The sequence below is a fragment of the Podarcis gaigeae genome (assembly GCF_964106915.1).
Source record: "Podarcis gaigeae genome assembly, chromosome: 10".
Lineage (NCBI taxonomy): Eukaryota > Metazoa > Chordata > Lepidosauria > Squamata > Lacertidae > Podarcis > Podarcis gaigeae.
In genome coordinates, this window is record NC_139686.1 from 52,800,606 (window position 1) to 52,814,106 (window position 13,501).

The window sequence follows — 13,501 nt, forward strand, 5'->3', positions numbered from 1 at the left end:
TGTAGATAGATTTTTTTTTTCATTCGGTGCTTTGCAAACATGTCTATACTCTGCATTTAAAAAAAATTGCATCAAGCCTAACATGATTTCCTGCCGGTCTATATCGCTTCTTGAGAGCTGCTCCTGCACATTATAATAATGATAAATAATAATTTGTGAAAGAAAATTTAACAAATATGTTATGGTTGAGTTTTTTTGAATTATGTAGAATTTGGAAGTTGTTGAATTATGGTTACTGTACATTCATTCAAAATGGGAATGCATGCAGCAGTTCTATCATTGGGAAAATTTTCACACACACACCCCAGCACCCAAAAAGTCATGCATAATACCTCAAAACCCAATATGTCCATCTGTTTGACTGACAGAGTGGTTGTGAAGAAGCTCCATCCAGATCGAGATTGTGGGGGCTGTATGTGCAGTGTGCATGAGCAGGGTGATGGGTGTCTGTGGGCGTGGGCCCCCTCCACAAATTGTAGATCAGGTGTGCTGCAGGGGTAAAAGCCTAAATCTCCCTACCCCCGTGCCAGGATCCCAGTGCAGATTGCCCCCCACTCACTATGAAGTACAAATTGAGCACTCAGTGGAAAACCATGTGACAATTGTGTCATAGTTGGCCCAGAACATTTTGCTGCTCCAGGCAAAGCAGAAAATACTGCCTTCTTTGTCACGTCCTCTTCTGCACCTGGCTAACTCCTTGGTAGCAGTGGGCATGCACAGAAGAGGTGGCTGGACATGGAGGCAGCTGCAGCAGGTGGTGGCAAAGGAGGCCAGATCGACCTAAGGCAACATCTTCACCTTGCCTCACGAGCATGAATTGTGTGTTGCTTCCTTGTTTACCCCTGCCTCCACTTTCCTTTCATTCCTCTGCTGCAAACTATTTTGGGCACATTTCTTGCTGCTCTAAAGGTTGTGGAGCAGCTGACAGATGCTCATCCCAGGCAAAACTAACTACACGCCTGTGATCTGGCCCTTGGCCAGCTCTGCTGCACTCGGGGAACACTCAGCAGCAGTGTAGCATCAAATGTACTTCTAATAATTGCTGGTCAATATCACGAGAGCTCAGAGAGCAGGAAACAGGGGAGCAAACATCTAGGCTTGTGGGGCACTGATGGTTGTGTGAAACATGCCTAGAAAGGAATGGTCAAGAATGGCTGTGGACAAGCAGAGTTAGGAACTCGGCATACAAATGAGTAACCGTGGTGATGTGAGGCAAGCAGAGGCAGTAGGGTGCTCCAGTGACAGTGCTGTGCTCGTTGGGGAGGTGTGAGGCCAGGGCTGCTATGGCTTGGCAGTGGCCCCACAAGGGTGTAGGCACCTGTAGGACTGTCACTGTCTGAAGCTCCCATGAACTTGCTGCTGCCATCCCACTGCATCCTCGTCCCCACGAGCACAGTGCTGCTGCCAGGAGGGTACCACTGCCTTCAACACCACTCTCACGAGCCACTACTGGTGACAGTGCAAGACTTCAGGAAGCAGGGACACATTCACCAAGGTTTGATCTGACAGTGGGGCCGAAGTCATAGGATCATAGAGTTGGAAGGGACCCTGAGGATCATCCAGTCCAACCCCCTGCAATGCAGGAATATGCAGCTGTCCCATATGGGGATTGAACCTGCAACCTTGGTGTTATCAGCACCATGCTGTAACTAACTAAGTTATCCAGTACCAGTCCACCTCATACGCCTTATACAAAGACTTCCCCACCCCTAAACCATGTTCCCATAACTTACAGGTGGTGAACCTGTGGGCCACAAGTGGACCTTGACTTAATTTCATGCATTCCATAACACCTCCTGAAGCTGTCCCCATTTATTTCTTCAAATTCCACTAAATAATCATCAGAGTACATGTACTGCGATAAATGGATTAGGTTAGTTGAGACTAATTTTAGTCCATTAATTTCAATGGTTCTACTCTGAATGTGATTTAGTTTGATGCAGCTCTAAATCACCTCCAACTCTGTGTTCCTTGTTAGAATCCTGTTTCAGATTCATGCCATTTCTCTAAAAAAGACATTTACAGTGGTACCTCGGGTTAAGTACTTAATTCGTTCCAGAGGTCCGTTCTTAACCTGAAACTGTTCTTAACCTGAAGCACCACTTTAGCTAATGGGGCCTCCTGCTGCTGCCACGCTGCCGGAGCACAATTTCTGTTCTCATCCTGATGCAAAGTTCTTAACCTGAAGTTCTGGGTTAGTGGAGTCTGTAACCTGAAGCGTATGTAACCTGAAGTGTATGTAACTCGAGGTACCACAGTATATGTATTGACCAAAAGATCACTTGCAGCAGAATTTTACCTGTTTGTTTTTATACCTTGAGAAATTGCCTGGGTTCTTTATCCATTTATTGTTGTAGTAAGATGTTGAGAACCCTAACACGTGGTTATCTATTTTTAAATGCGCCATTTATACTAGTCATCTTAGAAATATATAGCAGCAGTTTACAAGACGTGTGAATTATAAACTTTTGAGCCTGATAAAATCTGATGTGTCTAGGCCAGTTTGCCTAGACTAGACATAGAAATCTAATTCCTCAAGCATCCCTACATCTGTGTACCCCACACATTTTTCTGTTGAAGGTATAGGACAGCTGCTGCTTTCTCAAATTAGAGCAAGCAAATAGGCCAACTTCAGCACAAAAAGTTTTTAAAAGTATTGCAGATGTGAACTTCAATATATTTGCAATTTTTGTCTCCTTAGGTGCCTGTGTCAGTGGCCATGATGACTCCCCAGGTGATCACCCCTCAGCAAATGCAGCAAATTCTCCAGCAACAAGTTTTGTCTCCACAGCAACTTCAAGCACTTCTCCAGCAGCAGCAAGCAGTTATGTTACAGCAGGTAATGTTGGGTGCTCGTTGGAACAGTTAGCATAGCTCAGGCACATTCACAAGCATGAAGAATGTTATATGTGGCTTATGTACTCAACAATATTTTTTCTTTTTTGGTACTTGTATGCCCATGGCATAAATAAATGTGCAACACTCTCATCCCTCAAAACTGCAGTAGGAAAAAGTTAGTTTTTCTGCTTTAAATGCTGCACATCAGATAACAGGAATGGCAAGTGCAGTGTGAATAGGGAACAAATCAATATTTAAATGTTCAAGCATTTAGGCACATTTTGAGTTGTAGTTTGTCGAAGGAAGTGTAAATAGACCTTGAGATAATTATTGCTTTAAAATTCATAACACTTTAGTTCTCCCTTTAGTCATATAAGTGGGAAGCAGCTTTAAGAAATTAAATTTACCAGCATTTTTATCAGAGAGAATGTAATTTTATTTGAAAGTTCTTTCAAATAAAACCTGCCTCTGTAGCGACTGGAAAGGCAGAAGTAGGTTGCTCTTCCTAAAGCCCAAAATCTGAAATGTGAGTCAATAATTCTTTAAGCCTCTCATTCCTAGAACAAAGGCAGTGTCATTAATCACACATTATTATAGTGTGCATTATAATTTTGCCTAAGTTTGGGGGCATATGCTAATTTAACATAATTATGATGAAGAAAATAATGTCTTCATTCTTAGTATGTTTAAACACTTGATATGTAGCATCATGGAAATTACAGACAAACTGTAATTTTCAAATGTCTGCAACTGTAAATCTGGCATCCTGCTGAACCAGGTGGTAGATTAATTAACTCTCCACCTTAGCATCTCTGAGGAATAGGGCATTTTGTTTGGCCTTGCAGAAACTTTTGAATATTTACAAGTGGTAGGTTTTCTACTTGAGGCTTTTTTTGAAGTTGAATGGGTGTTGCGTTTAAGTGTGATAATTTGGGGAGTTAGTTGGGCTCTGCTGTATGCTTTTTGGAATACAGATTTTCTGTGCCCTTTTGTTTAGGATATTTTGGAATCTGCAATGGAAAATTTCAGAGCTGCCTTGGAAAAAAATGTATGTAGATCTGTCTCTTCAAACTACATTTTTATTCTGAGGTGCATCCTAATGACTATCCTACCACATGCCAATCTAGAAGAGTTTAGGAGATTTATAATACTTGAAACTTTGCCTTTGTTTATTAAAGTCAAAATGATTTATTCAGCAACAACTTCAAGAGTTTTACAAGAAACAGCAAGAGCAGTTACATCTTCAGCTTTTGCAGCAGCAGCAGCAGCAACAACAACAGCAGCAGCAGCAACAACAGCAGCAGCAGCAGCAACAACAACAACAGCAACAGCAACAACAGCAACAGCAGCAACAACAGCAGCAGCAACAGCAGCAACACCCAGGAAAGCAAGCAAAAGAGGTAGAACGTAAAAAGTTAACTGATAAATCATTGCTGGTGACCAAGTAGAGGACAAAAAGAGCTAGAGTTCCTTGTTTTGTTTTATTTTTAAAGATCTTCTGTCTGAGAAGTGGTTGGTGTAGAAACAGCTCAGGGCCAGTCCACATGGTCAATTCTGCCCCCACATGATGCTCGCCAAGGACATCTTCAGACAGAGAACGACTCATATGCACCAAGTTCTACATAGAAACAGCCTCTTCTTCTAAGGTTGATTCCAGTAATGGCAGAAGTTCTAGGGGTGGGGAGCAAGCGCTGTTGTACATGCAGAAATCGCCACCTGGTAGAGGAAGCTGTATCTATGGAGATTCTGGTTTATATAATACATTATCAGTATAAAAATGAGCTTGGAGAGCATTGCATGGAAACAAAATTGAGCTTGTGAAATGGCCCATGGGACAGGTGAGAAGGTTTTAAAACACATGCCAAAACACACAGACACCCACCGATAAATAGTTGAAGTATTATACAAGCTTGAGAGCTGCATTCTTCATCAGGCAAAATAACCCATACTGAGTGCTCTGAATAATCGTTCTGCCTGAGGAAGGATTCTGTATAATTTGAACTTTTGCGTTTCCTTAAAGTAAGGGCTGCTCCAACAAAGGATAGAATCTCACCAGTTCTCTTATCTTTCTGTGGGATCAGTACAGGCATAGACATTTTTGTATTGCATGACCACTCTTGAGAGTAACTGTAATAAAAGTAAAATGGCACAACTTCTCTTGTTCATAAGTATGGGACCTGAGGATTACCATCCAGTTCTGTTGTCCCTTAATCCCATGAATATTTGTGTGATGATCTAATGAGCAAAGTCCCAGTTTTTGGAATACGTAAAGCATCATAAACTGATGCCAGAACCCTTCTTTTCTTCAGGACACAGGACAAAGATCACACAAATTTAGTCCATTATTTAGAAAAGGATAACAGGGAGGCAGGCAGAGGAGGAAAAGTGGGGGGAAACTGGTCACAGATTTTGAAGTCACAGACCCTGATTAATGAACTGCTACTGTATGTTTGGAGTGGTGAGCCGAAAGTTACAGTTTGATATGCTCATAAATCAACCTGACAAGCCGGCTTCTCAGGCCTAGCTTGCACTTGTCAGCAAACTGCATCAACTATAAACATAATACAAACAAAACATGTGAAGTAGTTAAATTGATCAGCAGGTATCGTAGACGTTGTCTTGTAGCTGCCCATTATGCAAACGTGCGGGAAACCATTCTGACCTCCCGAGGCTTTGTTTCTGTTTGGATTTGTGAATAGAATTTCAGACAGCCATCAACTATGGAATAGAAATTGCTCCCTTATTTCTCTCGAGGCTCTGGGCAATCCACATGACTTGCTCCATTATGCAGTCTGTTTTCCAGTGAGCGCATCAGAAGTTTCTCTTTTCCCCAAACTGAGAAAAGGAAAGGTCTTCCACAGCAGCTTGTCTTTCTCTGAAGTGTGACTACATCCTCATACCCTCCTGAGCCTGAAGAACTCCAGTTTGTCTTGTAATGCCTCACAAAATTGGAAGTTATGCTTTCCCTTATAATAGGCCGCTTCTTTGCCTTGAGTATAATGCCAGGGTTTTTTGTGGGTTTTTTTTTTGTTTTGTTTAATGTATTCCAGCAAGAGCTGCAAAGGAGCCAACAGGCCAGTAAAATGAAGGCTACATCCCAGTTTACTAATAGATCACTGGAGACTTCATTTATGGGCCACTGCGGATCATACTTATTCAGTTGGAAAAACAAGAGTGCCTTTGAATCACAGACAGTTGTAAAGAGTTACACTTTCAGCAAGATAAATTTGTTATCATCTATCATGAAGTGAACATTCCCCCCCACAAAAAAACCCAGCTCCCCTTTAGAACAGCTGTTGCCTGCCTTCTTCTGACCCTTTGCTGAAAAATAGCATATTGTTACCTCTCTCTTTTTTTATTAATAACCCAATCACTTTTAATAAAAACAAATCCCTTTGTTAAATAATAAAAATAATCAGATCCTGTTTCTGTAAATAGCGTTATTATTTAATAACAGAAACGAAAGGGGGAAATGAGCTGACACTGCCTTGCTTTACAGCCTTCATTGCAATCTTTACTCTCTGTTCCGTTTGTTTTGGGGTTTTCTGCAGCAGCAGCAGCAGCAGTTGGCAGCCCAGCAGCTTGTCTTCCAGCAACAGCTCCTCCAGATGCAACAACTTCAGCAGCAGCAACATCTGCTGAATCTTCAGCGTCAGGGACTCATTTCCATTCCACCTGGCCAGTCTGCTCTTCCTGTCCAGTCTCTGCCACAAGGTACATAAGCAACATATGACACAACTTATTTCCAGCTCACATCTTCTTCTTGTTATTCCACCCTAGCATGACCTGTGCTCCAGATTTTCCATTCTTTGTTATTAAACCATTTTTTTTCAAAACAAAAATATTTCTTTCATTTGAGTCCCCATCTGGGTGACATTGGGGGATTTTAGGTTTTAAATCATAAGGCTTTAGGTTTTAAATCATAAAACTTTCAAGGAAGAAGGTTTTTTTCCTGTAAAAGCTGTACTCATTATAGACAAAGAATTAGTACCCAAACCTTGCTATACACACCACAAATTCAGATATTGGAACAGAGAGCAGGTTTTCCTTCCTCGTTTTCCTTTTGCCTGTTTGCTGTGCTGTTCAATTAGTTCATGAATGATGTAGTTACAGGGAAACAGTGACGTAGCCAATTTGCTGATGATAGCAAATTGTTCAGAGTGATTTTAAAAAGGAGGCATTGTGACAAGCTCCAAAAGTATCTCTCCAAACTGGGTGAATGGGCAGTAAAATGGCAAATGCAATTCAGTGTAAGTGATACACATTGGAACAAACAAATCTAAATCTAAATTTCACATATATGTCCATGGGGTCTGGATTAGTGGTATCTGACCAGGAATGAGAAATTTGGTTGTAGTGTATAGTTCAATGGAGTCGTCACCCCAATGTGCAGCAGCTGAAAAAATGGTGAACGCCATGCTGTGGATCATTAGGAAAGGGTTTGAAATAAAACTGTCAATATAATGCCATTATATAACCACACTTGGAATATTGTGTACAGTTCTGGTCTCATTACCTCAAACAGGATAGTGTGCAGGTGAAATAAGTTCAGAAAATGATCAAGGGATTGGAACAACTTCTTTGTGAGGAAAGATTTTGGGTGTTTTAGGTTGGGGAAAAGTAAAGTAAGAAGGGAACATGATAAAGGTATATGAATTATGCATCTGTGGAGAAAGTGAATACATAAAAGTTTTTCTTCCTCTCAAAATGCTGTAACTTGTGCACATCCAGTGAAGCTGAATGTTTCAGGAAGAAATTACCTCCTTGCACATTGTAAAGTTAAACTGTGCAGTTTGCTTCCACAAGATGACGAGTGGTGGTCACCAACTTGGAGTGGCTTTGAAAAGGGATTAGACAAATTCATGGAGGATACAGTGATCAGTGGCTACTGGGTACATTGTCTGTGTTCTTCCTCCACTATTGGAAGTAAGATGGCTTGCTGGGAATCACAGATGGAGAGAGTGCTGTTGCACCCAGGTTCTGCTTATGGGCTTCCCCATGGGCATTTGATTGACCACTGTGAGACCAGAGTGCTGAACTAGATGGGCCTTTGGTCTGATCCAGCAGGCTCTCCATATCTAACTCTGAAACTTCTCATAGCCCCTGTAGGAAGGGGAAGCCCAAGTGGTGTCCTCCAGATGTTGGACTACAACTCTCCTTTGCCCCAGCTAGTGTCCACCAACATCTGGAGGACACCACATTGGCAACCCCTGCCCTACACAATTTAATCAAGGAAAGTGGGCAAGCTTCAAAATGCCAAGACAGCTTTACGCTAAAATATTAACATGATAATTTAGGGTTGCCATATTTTGAAGAGCAAAAAAGAGGACACTATGATGGCCATTCAAAGCAAATCAAGGCAATCTGTCTCAAATTTTACCCCTGAAAAAGAGGACGTGTCCTGGAAAAAGGACAGCTGGCAACCCTATTAGGATGCCATTGATTTTTAGTTTGTGCTTACCCTTCTTTGATCATGTTCTGTTATGGGGTGAGCACACCTGTAAAGGGAAAGTACCACATCTGTTTGTAGTGACATGTGCCCATTTAACTCAGCCTGCAATAAAATAGACCTAGCTAATGTGGTTTCTCTCCTTCACGAGTGCACTTCTCAGGTGGAGGTGGTGTGCAAGTGCACGTGCACACACTCGCACCCAGATCTCCTGCCTTCCCGGTGCTGTGCATCACTGCCACTTACCTAAAGGGAGAGTGTCAAGGCAGCAGGAGCTGTGTGCAGAGGAGGCACAGCAGCAGAGTCAAATCTAGTTGAGCAAGTCAGCTTCATAACCCATGGTCTGAAATTGGTTTGTTCAGCAACTAGCCATTCTTTGTTCCCTTGTTTGTGCATAATGCTAAGCCATGATTATTTGAAAGCAAAATTAAATTTCACAGAGGTCCTCCTCCTGGTGAGGGTGCAGTCCCAACACTTCGCTCAGACTGGTGGAGGTGTGTCCACATAGCACTAAATCATGCAAATTCAATCCTTTTATTCAAGTGTTATTTTTCTGAGCATTCCTCTGATCTCAGCAGTTCCAGGATGAAGGATTAAATGAACACATCATAGTCTGAAACTTCCCACAAACAATAATCCAATGGGAAGGAACACTATATTTTCAGTGTTAATTTCTCCCCTTATAGTTCAGATGTTTAAATTCCACATGAAGATCCTTACTTAAATATTATTTTATCATACAGTGTTTTATAATTGGAGTTTAGTGTGATTCTGATGTTTTAAACGAACAGCTTCCACAGGTATTGAACAATTTAACCTACCATTATTATAAGTTGAGCACCCTGTTCTGCATTAAATTCCTGGCTTCTCAAAGTGATCCTCCCAAGTAAGGAAAAATTATTTGAGCTTTTCCAAGTGCAACAAAGAAAGAGGAGGAAAAAAACCCTCTTCTGGTGTGGCTCACATACTTCTTAAACCCATTGGCAGGTTTATTGCCTGGGGGAGAGAGAGAGAGAGAGAGAGAGAGAGAGAGAGAGAGAGAGAGAGAGAACAAGCTACCATGACCAGTGTATCTGTTTATGCTTTCCAAGGAAGCATCTTGACCCTTCAGTCCTCAAGCACCTTCAGTGACATGAACCATGCTTCAACATACCATTAAGTATACTTCTGCACAATTGGGCATTGGAGCGCCAAACTCACATGTGTAATTATTTATTTATTTAGAATTTTGGTGCCTTGCACCTGAACCAGACAAGACAATCCCTGCCCACAGGCTATATATATATATATATATATATATATATCTCACACAAAGAAAAGGAACAAGGAGGGAAGAAGAATAAAGTAAACTCAGGCATCAGTTCTTAGATAAGTAGTTCTTATAGGATGGATAGAAGATGGATAAGCGAGGTCTACAATAGATGAGTATATTGCCAAGCACTAGTGAATATAGGAACCATGACAAATGTGTAAATGAGACAGCAGGTATATCTGTTTTGGGGGATGAAACCCATTCCATGGTTCATAGAGATTTTGTGTTTATAGAATTAATGTTAACGTAATAACCCCACTCAACATATTTATAGATTTATTTCATATATATCTGCATCTTAGTATGTAGGCTGCATACACACCATAAATTTAAAACACATGACTTCCCCCATATAATCTTAGGAACTATCGTTTGTTAAGGGTGCTGGGAAATGTGGGGATTAAAGGACAGTTCCCAGAATTATTTGGGGGATGTGTGCTTTAAATTTATGTTCTCTACTCAGCCTAAGATTCCTGTGGAAAAAATGTAGCAATTAGTTTACAATGGTATGCAAAAAAAAAAAAAAAGTTTGTGTCTTGCTGATGCAACTAATCCTGCAAAGCTATATATGAGGGAACAGTAATAAAATTCGACAATAGTTTTTGGTTGGAAAGTCATGATTAATGACATCTACTGAAATGATTAAAAGAAATCACTTTTACATTCTTTGACCTTACTTAGCACTATTGACATGAAATTAAGTATAAGTAAAAAATTCTTCCTCCCAAAGCAATTAAAATAATAATTTCTACCTTAATAATGGATATGAAATATTTTGCCCTTGGTAATCTAGCCCAAGCTGCAAGGAACCACAGCATTTTAATTTTTCATCAAGCCTTTTTTGGAGATGGCCAGATTTATTTATTTTTAAAGTTGATCAGATCTCTCCTTCATAATGGCATCTACTTTGATCAAAGGGATGATGCGCATTCTGCTATACCAACTTAAGATCCTGTTCCTGTGAGCTTCTGTTAACTCCATACCTCCCACCTCCTTGTAAGGTTTATAAAGGAATGTGGCAAAGTGCTTTTAAATTGTTCCAACGCAAGTGTCTGAAAAGAATAGGTATGGAGCATTTGGAGCTGGGGCTCTTGAACCGTTGTCCTTTTTTTCCAAATGTTTATCTTCCATAAATTATTTGCTTATTGCAATTTGGAAATTAAGTAGGGGCACCTAATATATGACTATGTATTTGCATGAGCTATTTGCAGGATGTTAGTTGAGATTCCCTCCTGGGTTTGGATCCCATGCATATCTAACATGGCTTGAGTTTATTCCTCTGAGTTACATTTTTTTTCTGTAAAGAGCTGATTAATACTTCCATCTTTGTTGTAACCCGATATATTTTTTTCTGCTTCCCCTTATGTTTTTGGTAAAGCAGTGCTTTTAAATAACTTTGTGAACTTTGGGTGCATTTAGCCATGTTTTGGAATCAAGAAATTGATTCTGCAGGCAATGAACATCTCATCCACCCTAATACCTGTTTTTTCAAACAGTAGTTACCAGTTGTTGGTTGTACCTTGTTCCCTTTGATCCTTGAACAAATGTTTTGAGAGAAGGCATATTACGTAAGCTGGTGACCCTTAATTGACTGTTGGTAACCCCAAAAGGAAAAGCAGCCAAATTTACTGTGTGCCAATAAGAGGTAAAATTAAATTGTGTTTTACTATATGTTGATTGTGCTGGAAAAACTGCATCACCTTCATTGTTGGCATTAATCCATTAATAACACTGAGCTCATTATATGAACCTCTTGCTTTGCTATATTATTGGAGCTCTCTTTCATTTTATAGCTGGCTTAAGTCCTGCTGAGATTCAGCAGTTATGGAAAGAAGTTACTGGAGTTCACAGTATGGAAGACAATGGCATTAAGCATGGAGGGCTAGACCTCACTACTAACAATTCCTCTTCTACTACCTCCTCTACCACTTCCAAAGCATCGCCACCAATAACTCATCATTCCATAGTGAATGGACAGTCATCAGTTCTAAATGCAAGACGAGACAGGTAATGAGATTTGCTTTTTCCTCTGTCATGAAAGTGCTTTCTTCATAGTTATGCTTCACACAATAATTTCAGTATTGAGCATGATGAGTTGATTTGAGTATGATTCAGTGAAATTGTTGATTAACCACAAAGAGAATAATCATAAACTTCCCAGTCCCAGAGTTAGGAGATTTGTTACTGAACATTGACTACAATATTTTCCGGGTAGCACACTGTCTTATGCAATCCCATGCATTTCTACTCTGAAGTAAGTCCCACTGAGTTACGTGGAGCTTACTCTGAGGTAAGTCCATATAGGATCGCAGATATTAAGTGGCAAACACGGAAGGTAGATTTCACCAACTAGAATACAGGAACAGATAGGTAGCCGTGTTGGTCTGCCATAGAATACAGGAGTCTTACTTATTTTATTACAACATTTCTGTCTCTCCTTTCCTCCCTGGAGTTCAGGGCTGCATCCTGGTTTCCAGCACACATATGCCCAATTTTATCCTGACAGCAACTCTGTGGGGTAGCTTAGGCTGAGTGTGTGGACCAAGTTCATCCAATGAGCTTCATGGCACGTGGAATTGAAACTTGGTCTCCCTGAACCATCCAACTGCTATACTACACTGGCTCTTTTTTCATGTAGGCAAGGCTTGTCTAAGAGGTATGTACAAGCCACACTAAAAGCAGTGGAAATCCTAGCATTTGGTGGATTGGTGCCAATACAGAATGGTGTGCTGTTGGTGGTAAATGGCCAGCCATTGTTCATTTCCAGACTATAAATAGTTTGTGGACATTGAGTTATATTCAGAGGTACCTACTCTGCTTGAGGAAGCATCTTCTGATGGGGGATGCTCCAATCCATTTCTCCAATCCATTGAATTTAATTAAGCAAAACGTCTCATTCATTTCTGTGGAATTTAAGTTACAATCCTAAGCACGCTTGCTAGGGAGTCCCACTGAACTCGGTGGGACTTTCTTCTGATTAACCTTGCTGAAGATTGCACTGTCAGTCGTAAAGAAGTTTATCAGAAATTGGAGGCCATCTTACTTTTGAGCCAACCCATCAGAGCAAAAGTGGTTACACTGAGAGATTGTTGAAGATAAGAACTACAGTAGTACCTCTGGTTATGCATGCTTTGGGTTACAAACTCCGCTAACCCGGAAGTAGTTACTTCTGGTTGTGAACTTTGCCCCAGGATGCGAGCAGAAGTCGGGCACCGGAGGCGCCATTAGTGAAAGCTTGCCTCATGATAAGAACGGTTTCAGCTTAAGAACAGACCTCCGGAACGAATTAAGTTCGTAACCAGAGGTACCACTGTATTCCATAGGCAATCAAAGAGGATTTTTTTAGATGGTTTAGGAACTAAGGGAGCTGCCTTGCATAGACCTTTGGCCCAACTAGCTCAGTATTGTCAGTGTTTCCCAAACATGGGTCTCCAGCTGTTTTTGGACTACAACTCTCATCACTCCTAGTTAGCAGGACCAGTGGTCAAGGATGATGAGAATTGTAGTTAAAAAACAGCTGGAGACCCAAGTTGGGAAACACTGGTTTACACTGAGTGGCAGTGACATGCAGACAAAGGACATTGCCTGCCCTCCCAGGGGATGCTAGGGATTGAAACTGGGACCTTCTACATGCAAAGCAGATGTTCTACACTGAGCTATAGCTTCCCCCCATACACTTTTTTTTTTGCAGAGGGTGTAATTATAATTTGTGCGTTGCATCTATCATTCTCTTTAAGCTTCCATAATATTACCTTTCATTATTTTAAAATGATAACATCCAGAGGTAATTTTCATTTTGGCATTTCAATTAAGGTTGCTAGTTGATGATACGTCAAAGGCAGTGGTTGATTTTTCTGCAACAGAGAGCCAAACTGCAGCATTGTGGAGGGAAAAAAGAAATT

General features: G+C 40.8%; 1 protein-coding gene across 20 annotated transcripts in view; it reads left to right on the forward strand.

Moving 5' to 3' along the window:
- The window catches only part of FOXP2 (forkhead box P2), a 350,478-nt gene that overhangs the window by 281,625 nt on the left and 55,352 nt on the right, over nt 1-13,501 (forward strand). For 18 of the 20 annotated variants that reach the window (XR_014555348.1, XR_014555349.1, XR_014555350.1 and 15 more), the window contains 4 exons: nt 2,702-2,839; nt 4,035-4,238; nt 6,393-6,552; nt 11,393-11,606. Coding sequence is in view for 16 of the 20 variants with exons in the window: in XM_083699205.1 (XP_083555331.1) it covers nt 2,702-2,839; nt 4,035-4,238; nt 6,393-6,552; nt 11,393-11,606 (716 nt within the window). In the remaining 4 variants the exon portion in view is untranslated. The remainder of the gene's footprint in view (nt 1-2,701; nt 2,840-4,034; nt 4,239-6,392; nt 6,553-11,392; nt 11,607-13,501) is intronic. The other 2 variants (XM_083699196.1, XM_083699194.1) reach the window with 1 other exon arrangement.